The 12,240-nt window shown below is 43.7% G+C and overlaps 1 protein-coding gene across 8 annotated transcripts in view; it reads right to left on the bottom strand.

Annotated features, from left to right (window-relative positions):
* MYO9A (myosin IXA) overlaps nt 1–12,240 on the bottom strand; it is a 143,865-nt gene that overhangs the window by 33,037 nt on the left and 98,588 nt on the right. For all 8 annotated transcript variants that reach the window (XM_054272505.1, XM_054272509.1, XM_054272506.1 and 5 more), the window contains 3 exons: nt 8,969–9,088; nt 4,633–4,708; nt 197–340 (listed from right to left, as the gene is read on the bottom strand). In XM_054272505.1, coding sequence (XP_054128480.1) covers nt 197–340; nt 4,633–4,708; nt 8,969–9,088 — 340 coding nt within the window. The remainder of the gene's footprint in view (nt 1–196; nt 341–4,632; nt 4,709–8,968; nt 9,089–12,240) is intronic.

Genomic DNA, 12,240 nt, shown 5'->3' with positions numbered 1-12,240 from the left:
TTGTCATTCTGAATGAATGAGACAAATTAAATCAGATATGCCAAATGTACTGGGATTGCTTTGACCCAGCTGGGAGACAGCTCCAAGTCTGCTTGGCACGTTGAGAGTTTCATATCCTGGCTATTTACATTGCCCTAAGCACCCCTGCTGCTCATTGTGCCAGGAATAAAGCCCAGATCCCCTCCTGGGTACTGACATGAGGATGCCATGGGCCCTCTCCAGCAGTTTGCTGTTGGTGGTGTTGACAAATATCCCATCTTTGTCCAGGAAGGTGCCAGGGCTGGCGAGCCTGTTGTGCCTCACCCCCATCCTGCCATTCCAGCCAACTCCATAGGCATCCCTGTAACAGCAGACACCGTTAGGAAGAGATTAAAAACACAGTTCCATGATAAAAACAGATCATAAAACAACCCATGAGCTGCTGCTTTTTTCTTTCCATTGTTCATTCTCTCCCATGGGATGAGTCCCTGGTGCCAGACAGCACATGGAGCCATCATCTACTAAAGCAGCTCTCAAAGATCAAATATTCACAAAAGGAACAAATTAACAGCAGGACAAAAACAGCTTCCAGCTCTCCCAGACAGAAACCTTGAGTCTGCAGATACCTCTAGATACCTTTGGTTACCTCTAGATACCTTTGGTGGTCTGAAGGACACAAGGCCATGACATCTGGTGCTGACTCTGGCTCCTCAAATTCACACAATCATTCCATTGGGAAAAGAAAAAGCAAATCTAATTTGAAATAAACTCAGTATTTGCCACAAAGATGGATGTCAGCCCCAGCTGGATGATGGGTTGACCCAGAGTCATTCTCTGGGACCTAATTACAAATCAGTCACTCAATTTGGTCCCTTCTGCCATGGAGCATAACTGCTGTGGTCTCCAGAAATGCTCACCTGGCTTCAGAAAGGCTAAAGGAAACAAGGGAGGAACCAAAATCCTCTCTTGGAGGGATGGAAACTGATACTTGACCAAACTACACATCAGGATAAGCAATTTCCTGAAGTGAGGAGCCTTCAAGTGGTGTCTGGGGGACATGAAGCCTCTCATGGGCAGCATCTCACCAAAACACTTTTGGCTTGGTGGGTTTTTGGTGGTTTGTTGGGGTTTTTAAATTCTAATTTTTTTGTCAGCCTTGCAGAAATCATTATATGAAATAAAAGCAATCCAAGTTATCTCAGACAGGAGAAAAAGGAGCGGGAGGAGACTCCAGGCTGCAGCAGGTCATGAGGATGCTGAAGGACACGGTGGTTTAAACGCGGCCTCGGGCGCCGGCCACTTCTGAGCCCTGACAACAAGGCAGCCCTTTGCCTCAAAGTCCTCATTTGGATGAAAGGCAAATCTCAAGTGCCACATGGAAATTAAAAATTAAAGGATGTAAAGCTGTGTGTTCAGCCAGCTCAAAGCCTGGAGCCAGATCCTCAGAGCAACGTCACCTCGCTGCCTCATCTAAGCACTTCCCAAATTCCTTCCTGATCCTATTAAATCAGCATTCTGACATGGACCACTATTATAAGGAGGGATCAATCACAGCAAAGCAAAACCCCTGGCTAAGTGCTCCAGGATCTGTTTTCTTAAGCATTCCACTCACAGATGGTTAGTGAGGAGCTGGAATATCCAAGTGATCCCCCCTGTTCACCTTCCTTCTCTTTACATCTCAGATACCATCCACCTTCTGTTTGCAGGTGGGAAAAAAAAAATCACCACTAAAACTCAACAGCTACTTTTGAGATGTACAACACCATCAATCTTGACCAACCTCTATGGAAAATCCTACAAATTCCCACGTGGTTTTGAAAAACCCAAGAGATAAAATGACAGGGACACTTTAGGACGGATACATTCACATGGCAACAGATGCAGGATTTTGGTATTTTGGGGTCAATCCCCTCACCTAGCCCAGCCAGCTGCTTCCAGACCAACACCTGCTCAGACAGCCCTGCACATAAAAGTGAGCACAAACCAGCAGGATCCCAACCAGCCCAAGTGGTTTTGGTTAGGCATGGCCAGGCCTACATTTCTCAGCAGCTGGGGAACACTCAGCTGAAGCCTGGTTTCCCATCCAGCATGTGCAAACCACCCATCCACTTTTTTCTGAGATCAGAGGAGAGCACTTGGCTCCCTAAACCCTCCACAGTGACTTCCTGAGTGATGTCATGCCTCAAACTTGCTTTTAGAAACAGGCCCCGGGCTATCCTGTAGGTTGGATGCACAACCAGGCTTATCAGCGACCACATGATCATGAGATGGCTTTGAAAGCAATTCCTGTTTAATTTGGAGCTGTAAATGGCCTGCCAGTCCATCTGCTGGGAAGCTGCTAATGCCAATCTCTCTTCCAGAGTGTCACCTGCACTCCTGTGCTCACCTCCTCTTGCCCAACAAGTGCAAGATTGGTATTTACCTGAAATACCAACATTCATCAAGGGTGACACAACTCTCCAGATCAAAAGCAGCTTCAATGAAAGGGATCAGAATCACCAGCCTGCTCTGAAAGTACAGGCTGGACCTTGGGGATCTTATGAGACAGCTGGTTTGTACTTCCAGAAGGAAGAGACAAAGGTGACATTTGGGGACCCATTACTGATGATGCCCAAGGGAAGATCACAGACCACACTATTGAGGCATCATTGGAGTTAGGATGACTCCAAAAGCACTTTTTTTTCTACAAATAAAGGCTGAAATTGAGGCTGCTGGTAGGACACAGCTGCTGAGGATGAGGAAGAAAAACAGAGTTCCTCAATTCTGGCTGTTGAGGCTGATTTATCTGCTGTGCTGGTAGGGGCTCAGCCACATAACCAGAGCTGGCCACATACTGAACTCCACACTAAATAAACACATCCTCCTCCTTGCCTGGCTCAGGAGGAGTTTCCCTGCTTTTACAATGTCCCTTTGCTGAGATAATTAAAATATTTTGGGCTATGAAAATGTTGGCAGCCCCAGCTCCCACACTACAGTGCCTCCAAAGCTGGAGTTGGGCAGTCCAGAAAAGCCCTGTCCCAGTTTACAGATGCTCCAAAGGTGCCAAAGGTTGGATAGAGAAACTGCAGGAATCCTCTTATCTCCAAGGGAAGATCTCCAAAGGGACAAAGTTTCACATTACGTTATCTTGAGGGAAACTTGCACAATCAGAGGTGCTGGGAACAGGGAACGTCACCTCTGGAGACACCAACCTTCCCTGCTCTGAGTGCTAACAAGGACTGGCTGTCATCACAACCCAACCCAGCAGCAGCTGAGCATTATGAGAAAGGAAAGGAGGGTGGCAAAGACTCAGGTGAGGACAGCCAGGGTTGCATCACCTTCCCAGGACAGAGTGGCATTGCTTGTACCTGGATTTCTGCTCAAATTCGAGAAGTGGCACAAATTTATGAATTCAATCCCACCATTTTAAGTAAATTCCATGTTCTCTAACCACTGAAATGGACTTGTAATGACGTGAGAACATTCAGTTCTCCTTCAGTAGGGTGCCACTGTCCCTCTCAAAGGGGAGGAATTCAGAGGAAGAAGGACATTCTATTCTTGATGGCACTCAGAGAGCACATGGTGAACAAAACCAGGCAGAAGAAGCCACTTTTCCTCCCCTAGAAAAAAAAAGGAACTGTGTGTATCTAATTTTTGTTGTGGCCATTTGGCATTAAAGCCATTAAAAATGAGCCTTCATAATATCCTTGAGGGATATTTAATTTTGTATGGAAGGGAATTGCACTGAGATGCAAGGACTGATTTAATGGCCCATTTCAGGAGACAGATTTAGACTCCTCTTGACTTGTTCTGGGCTTCTCATTAACTTCAGAGCAGCCATAAAGACACACCTGGGTATCTGCAGCTCCAAGCAGTGGTTGTAGGAGCTGAGGGTGCTCCCATCACTTCCTTCCCCAGCACACACCTGCTCAGAGGGAAGCAGAGAGGCACTGCCTGCCTTTAGAGGGGTATTGGGAAAATCAGACCTCCTGGGATGAGAGGAGGGATAGCACAAGAGTAGCTGGGAAAAGGACCAGTGCCCAGACATGCCCTGGAAGTGAAGACTTAGGCTTCACAAGCAAGTTAATTCTGCAGTGGGGATGGAGAAGGCTTTGCACAAGAGGCCCAGATCTGTATCTCAAGTGTAGACCTGAGTTTCATTCAGTAGCTGCTTAAATGATCAGAAACTTCAAGGAGGGATTTAAAAATAAAAATATACATAAAGTCTGTAAAAATCAATCAATTTTGAGGCAAATGTGCTTTTTTACCCCCTGAAAACAAGCAAGCATTTGGCAAAGTACCATCTCAAACTCCATAACTTCCAGGTTTTCCACATTCCAGGGTGCATGGAGCCACCACGTGCTGTATGCAGTTCTGCACCCAAACCTGTCCTCCTTGAATGACTATTTCCTTGATATTGGCATATTCATTCATTTTTATAAGCTTCTTATCCCCTCATACACCCATCCCCAACAACTGCTGCCTTTGACACAGGGAAGTTGCTTTTCCTGCTGCTGTTTAGTCAGGAAAGGCGTTTAGATCCGATCACACGGCAGAGAAAGAAGGAAGAGAAGTTAAGATTGATAGGTGAGATGGAAAAAATGTCAATACAGTAATTTTCAGGTACAGACAGTGCCCTCCCATCCCAGACCAAGGCAAAGGCAGGATCCTTACCGTGGGCTCCTCTCGTTGATGGTGTTGGCTCCCTGCAGGTCTGAGAGCGGCGTCCGCGGGCTCTTCCGAGTGATACCTGAAGCAGCACATGAGGAAGACGTTTCCAGCTGGCTCATACCCAAGAGACAATTAGCAGAGCCATCCCCAGAGACAATTAGCAGAGCCATAGCTGAGGCCTGACTCCGCTGACGTGTCCTGGCACACGCGGGCACAGCTGGGTGCCAGGGATGCCATCGCTCCCCAGTGCCACCTCCCTGCCAGAGTCATCACCCTCGTGAGTGACACTGCCTGCTCCAGCCTCCCACTCCTCTCCCACACACACAGGGGGTGTTCTAGGGACGTGCTGTTCCACCTAGCAAAGAGGAGATGATGGGAGCAGCCACTCATGTTCTCCATGTCCAAGAGATTCCCAAGCTTTCCAATGGGCATGGGATAACCCAGCTGCATGGGCAAAACACCTGGACATGATTAGAATGCTTGGAAAAATGGTAATTTATTCCTTAGATACTTCTTCTCTCCCTCCCTCCAAATAGACGGACATGTGCAGCAAGTAGTATAAAGCATTTCCTACTTGCTGCACATGTCCATCTATTTGGAGGGAGGGAGAGAAGAAGTGTCTAAGGAATATATGAATGCCTTGGAAATGAAGACTTTGGCTTCACAAGCAAGTTAATTCTGGAATGGGGATGGAGAAGGCTTTGCACAAGAGGCACAGATCTGTATCTCAAGTCTAGACCTGAGTTTCATTCAGCAGCTGCTTAAATGGTCAGAAATGTCAAGGAAGGATTTAAAAATATACATAAAACCAGTAAAAATCAATCAATTTTGAAGCAAATGTGCTTTCCCCCCCAATTTTGAAGTAAATGTGCTTTTTAAATATTAAATATATTTCATTTATTCCTTTCCACGTCTTATACTATTATAGACACTTCTATGCTATTTTATAAAGGCTTGATTGCCTATTGAGCCTATATCCTTTGATATCGAGAATAATTTATTTGTAATAAAATATAACTAATAAAACAATATATTAAATAAAGTATCTATTTTGTATTCAGCCAAGGAAGCTGCCACACATGGTTACAGTAGCAGCTGTTATCTGCCCTGAAGTGGAAATGTTTTGTAACCAAGCACTTAGGAAGACAGGAGAAAATTATTGTCGACAACAAAACACTTCAAGTCACCAAACCACAAAAATATAAAGATCTGATAATGTGGAGTTTGACATGAAAACAGCTGAGCAATTTTATAACTGTCTCAAAATCACTGCTGTGAGACAGGAAAAATCACAGCTCTCACCTCAGCATGAGAAAAATGTTTTACTCTACCCTGAGACATCTACAGTGGGAAAAAGGGAGGAAAAAAAAGCTTTCTAAAAAGAAAAAAATCTAAACTATGGTTTGTAGAAGGACAGAAGGAAGCAATGGCATATCCCCTCCTCCCAATATTTATAATTCCACTATTTCATGCAGCCCAGGTGCTGAGTTAAAAGGTGTCCTGGTGATTTTTTACTCTTAAAGATGAACACAAAGCAAATATACTGAGACCTGAGCTTGTCCTGCTGTTCTGAGCCTGGAATTCCTGAGGAGAAGATGAATTCCTACCTAAGACATCCCTTTAACAGGACATTCACCACCCTCCTTGCCCTGTTAAAGAGTGGTAACTGCTCATCTTGGAGCTGAACAGGAGAATCTGCTCATCTTGAATTGGGCACGAGATCCCTGAAAAGGCTGATGGTCCACCCGGTTAAGTTTTTGCATCTAAAAGTGCCCAAATATTCTGGAAATGTCAACAAAAGAAAACTTGAGGGTGTGCTGTCCCTTTGTCCCTGTGTGTATCTTTGAACCCTGCCTGTGCTCCAAGGCAGGACCAACCAAATCAGTCCTGCTGAGGAGGCTTGGCATCTCCACCACTGGAGTTTTTGGAAAGCAAGGCAGGTAATGCATCTGAGTGCTTAACAATACCCAAGCTCAAACCTCTTTTCAATCCTTCTTTTTGCCATTTAAGCCATTTTGGGGTTAAATTTCTTGTACCTCTTTCAAGACTGGCATTTCTGTGTTCAAAGTCCTGATTTAGAGCACAGAAACCCAATTGTAAATAGGGAAAAATGGGAATAACCATGAATCTGCTTAAAATGTAGTATTTGCACTTCGTGTAGCTAGTTTTAAACTAAGAAAGCACCTAATGTCTAGCTGGATCTATTTTTAATATAGATTAAATTAATCTATTTTAATATGCCTGGATACTCCCCCATTAAGGCCCAGAAGGTTTTTCTTGCCTAAAGGAATCCATGAAAAATGGGATTTCACTGGTATTTCCAAGATTTTTTTAATGCCTACCCTTCTTTTTGGAGCAAAATCTGCCTTCCTACCCTTCTGTCAGGCTCAGGCACAGCCTGGTCTGGTTTACACTTCAGGCAGAAAATTATTCTGATTTTTGAAGCATATTCCCTTTCCTTCAGCATGAGTGTTTTGGAAAAATGGACTGATTGACCTAACAGGTCTTTGCCTTGTTGAGAAGAGTTTTGGATAAGCCCTATCAACTCCCTATGGATGAATACCAACCAGCAGACCTCCAGTGTTGGTTCAGAGGTGTCTAAACCCAGTGCCTTGCTCTGGAGGAACTGGTGGTGTTAGGGAAGCAGCTGATGGTAAGGGAAGAGTGACCAGTTGGCTCCAGAAGCTGAATACCAAGAGACCCACAGGGAATCTCAATAAACTCATCAAACCCATTTGTTTTCTCTGTTCAGAGCTAACTGCACAGCTCAAAACAAGGGGATGACCTTGGTTCCTGTCTCAAGGATGATGTGGATGTATAACCCCATCTGACCTGTGGGAAAAGCCAAGTCCCTGGGGCCAGGCTTGCCTGTGGGGCCCAAAACCTGATGGATTCTGAAGCAGAACATTCCACATGCTCCAAGCCCACTTCATCTTGCCAAGGCTGGGAGCCTGGGGCAGCAGGAGCACACCCCGTGGGGAGATGGGAAGGATCTCTGAATGCAGAACTAGAATTACTTGTTTGCCTGGTCAGATGCCAATTCACAAACTGGCAATGTTCTTCTTAGACCCACTTGTTGGATTTATCCCAAGAGATCCCAAATTGTGTGGACTCATCTATATTAGTGAGGTTTTGAGGTGTTGAGCTCAACAGCGAGCTCAGCTTCCTGCTTCCCATTAAATTAAAGCTCAAAGTATCTCTTGAGTTGTATGAATTTCTTTTTCCTCACCTAAGGAAATGCAAACTAAACCCCCCAAAATCTCTCATATTGCTGAGCCAACTTTAAAGTTAAAGTTAAATTGATTCATTAATGGCAAGTAAAATTACACTGCTGATAACTATCTTCCTTTTCAATAGTTTCTTACTAGTATCAGTAAGGTCATTTGGCACAACACCTTTTAATAAAATCAAAAATCAAGTAAAATTTAGCATCACCCCTTTATGTTTTCTTATAGCAGTGTTGGAACTTGTAGGGGAAAATAATGTAGTTAAATTAAGAATGAAAGCCTAAATTAAGACCTAAACCACCACTGTTTGCCCAGCCCCACATGCTGCAGGAAGCAGAGATATCTGACAGAAGGTTTCTAACAGGAAAACCAAATTTATGAAAATTTAACATGCATCTACTGTACTTACCGTGCTCAGCTCTACAGAAAAAAGGTGGTTTCCATTTACACCTAAATTTCAGTAAGTTTAAGCAAGTTGGGCTGCAGAGCAGCTCTATTTCTTTCAGCTTTAACAGGCAACATGAATGAAGAGAATAATGGTAGGAAAATAATATATCTAAACATGAGAGCACCGAATATCTATTTAAATATAAAAATAAAATAGAGTAGTGCAGGCAAGAGTGTCCATGTTGTCATGCAGGATGAGTTTATTACATGACAGAGAAGTGAAGATGAAGAAAAGGAGACCAAGTGCATCATTCCATAAAATAACATTGACAATGCTCTGTTTTAAGTAAAAGCCCTGAGAGACAATATTTTCACAAGCTAAAGGTATTTCTGAAGTCCAGTGAAATCCAAATTAAGTTGAATTCCAGCTGTACCAGCTTTGTATCAGGAATATTCTTTATTAATGTCAGTGAGTAAATGGGAAAATTGCCCACAAAACAATTTTTGCAAGATCTCAAGAGATATGGGTTTGCTTTTAATTTGACTCTTCCAACTCTGCCCAATCATTTCCCAATAGGTTCAAAACTGCTCTGAGGCACCTGGTTTGATCATGGAGGGCTCCTCAGGCATTGGTTTTTTATCCTTTCTGCATGGAATGCACCTGGTTTCCATTTCTGGACGTGTGAGTGTGGTATCAGAGGGGAGGGTGAGTGGTGGAGCCTTACTGTACTTCTCCTCCTTGCACCTCTGCAGGATCTCTAAGCTCCTCTGATGAACTGGGTGGTGGAGAAAGCTAAAACTATCCACACTTTTCAAAACCGCACATGGCACTGCATCATCATGCCCTTGGGAAGCAAAATAAAAACAAACAAAAAAAATGGAGAGAAGAGAAAGATTTTATAAGCAGAAGTCAGGAGAGGGGAAGGAACAAGCCCAAAGGAGCTCGAGGGTCACAGGTTTTTGTGCTTGACACAATTTAACTGTGGTTTCCTCCTCACTGTGGCATGGAAGCAATGGGCTGGATCACATCCCAGTCCTAATTAAAATCTTCATTAGACAGAGCATAAACACTTAATAATCACTACAAAATTATTTGGGCAAAAAGAGGATTATTAGATAAATCTTTACTTTTATTAACTTATTTTTAAAATCCCTTCTGTGCCTCTGCCCAGTGTTACCAGTAAATCCCTATCCAGCTGCTCCATGACACGGCCACCTGGAATTCTCATCGTGCATCCCAGTGCTACATTTTGCTCAGATTTTGGCAGTTCAAAGGAAAAATGTGAATTATTTGCATTAAACACCATTTTCATAATCCCTGAGGGCACAGAACACAGAGTCTGGAGTTTAGCAGGATAGGTTTGAGTTGGAAGAAACCATCAATGTGTGATGGCCCAGCTGTGAGCACAGGGTGGAGGAGAGGTGACACCAGTGACAATGTGCCAACACACAGATGTCTCTCTGTCATGGTTGGCCACGTCCAGGAGGTGCCACACTCCCAGTGAGGTGTGGGGAGGTCACCATGGAGTCACTTTGTGCCAGCATCTCTGGGAGCATTTCATATCAACACATCAAACCATGGGAAAGCACTGATCTGAATTTTCCACAGGAACACTGTCAAGGGGTGTCCTCCTCACCTTAACACCAGTGAGACCTCAAACACCAAGCTTTTGGTTGCTGTCACCTTTATTTGGCAAATGCAGCCTTTTTATTGATTATTTTGAAGACAGTGGTTTTTATAGTGATCAGCTTCAGGAATGAATTTGCAGAAACCAGTGGGATTATTTTTAAGCAGGAATTACCCAAGGAGCAAACCTTGTTGGCTAAATCCAACTGCAGAGCCCATCAAGGACAGGCACAGCCTCAAGACCACAAAACCTTCATCAGAGCAAGGATTTAGGTCCAGCAAAACCAAGTTTGTATGAATAGCACCATTTTTTCCATTAAGTTTTTGCTATGAATTAGAGGGTTTTGCATAATAAATGTGAATTGATGACAGCAAAAAGTCAATCAGCCAATTTTCTTTCCTTAAAAACTTGACAGTGTTCCTTTAATCCAACTTCACAAACAAATGCAGTTCTAACACGCAGTTCTATTGGATCACTTCAATCCTCATTGATAAACTTAGTAATAAAAAGAATTTAAAATCTAATTATTGAAGAGTTCCACCCTTCAGCTTAAGTGCAGCTTGCCTGATCCTGGCATCTTTCATTTGAGCAGCATTGACAGCACCCTAAGAAGCATCACTCAGGCAGAAACACAAAGGTACCAAAGAAAATTCACAGTGACACCACTTTGCTGCTCTTCACCTTCAAGTTAAAGAGGACAATCACACAATCACCAAAAGCTGCACTAGGAAGGTATCAGGAGCATAATAAAAGAAGAGTCCCCAAAGCCAGCAAGAAAAAAATGCTGATTATCCTTCCAGAAGCATCTGCTTGGCATGGAGGAGACAACCAAAAGGATGATGTGGAAAGGAAGCAGAGCACAATTTTGCAGAGCTGCTTAGACACAAGCCAGGGATTTTTCTGGAAAAACCCTGTTGGATATTGCAAGCATAAAAGCAAGAGAGATCCAGTTGGGGTTCAGACAAAGAATGCAAAGAGCCTTTAATTAAAAGAAGCAAGTTTTGGATATTTCCCTGCTCCCTCACTTCACCTGCCTGATGGATGGGGAAAGGACCTCAGAAACCAAGAACAGGCAGCACGTCTTGAAAAAATATCTGTACAAATATTAAGTGTGTGCATGTGGATGACTGTGTGAGAGGCTTTTCTTACTCTACCATCATTTTGTTAGCAGCTCCACATCTGTGGGCAGGCAGATGCTCAAATCAGGCTAATTAAAGCCATCAAGGTTTGATAAAAAACAAAATAAACATCAAACATGTGCTGCCTTTGGTCTCTGCTTCTATCTATCAAGATGGGAGAATTTTAGTGATACTTTGATAACTCACAAATGTTTTCTGCCATAGAGGCAAAGCATCAATTTGGGGTTTTCCTGTACTATTTTGGAGAAGGGAAGGGAATTGCAGCACCTGGCAGTGGATGCATCATGTTACACCAGGCTGTCACACTATCCTGACACTGGCTGAGCCTCCTGCCCACGTCTACCTCTTCCACAGCCACCTGCTCTGGTGACAGGGTTTTGGAGGAGGACAATGGACAGGGGATGGGTGTAAGGTCACACCAGCACACAATAAAAACCCTGATACTGATCTCACCTTGCTGAGTGTGACCTGGGCAAAGTCAGAATCCCAGAATGGTTTTGAGTTGGAAAGGACCTTAAAAATCATCCAGTCCCACTCTGTGCCAAGGGCAGAGACAACTACAGGTTGCTCCAAGGCTTGTCCAGCCTGGATGGTCATGCTTGGACATGGTGGGCAGATCTCCAAAGAGGGCAAGGACAGTGATCCCAGCTCTGCCACTGCTTGTAGGTTAAGTTTTTTCCATAGATAAGGTGTACCTCAGTATGGAATTTAGATTTAGGTAATCACCTCCTAGTAGTGTTGCCTGTATAATGGAGACTTTCTCATGACTTTTTCCCAATTTGATGCACATAAAAATTTAGGGTATAAATGATCTGAGGATTGTTGGTAAGTTCAAGATAAGTCTTACCCAGCTTTCTGAAGGGTTTGTTCTTTCTTTGACTCAAAACCCAGAGGGAACAAAGCACAATTCCATTTCAATAAAGGCTAAAGGACATGGACAGATAATGGAGCAGCACCATGAAAAGGTTTAGAAATTCAGCCATCACCATGTATTAGTTAATTTTGGTATGGAAAGAGAAGGTGATACAAGAATTGAGTCTCAGAATTGTCTCAAGACCTCCTGGTCTCATCCAGTGACATAAATATCTATATCTATATATTGATACAGATATATATAGCAAGAGAGACATAAGCATTTACTGCTACAAACTCTGGCCTGAAAAGCAGGAGCAAGGAGACGAGCACAGCAGTGTGCAGGACCAGCTGCCAGAGACACAGAAAGCGAAGCAG

Source organism: Melozone crissalis, unplaced genomic scaffold (genome assembly GCF_028551555.1).
Source record: "Melozone crissalis strain CALT ecotype California unplaced genomic scaffold, PUWL_Pcris_2 ptg000014l_1, whole genome shotgun sequence".
NCBI classification, from domain to species: domain Eukaryota; kingdom Metazoa; phylum Chordata; class Aves; order Passeriformes; family Passerellidae; genus Melozone; species Melozone crissalis.
This window is presented reverse-complemented; position numbering and strand designations above follow the sequence as displayed.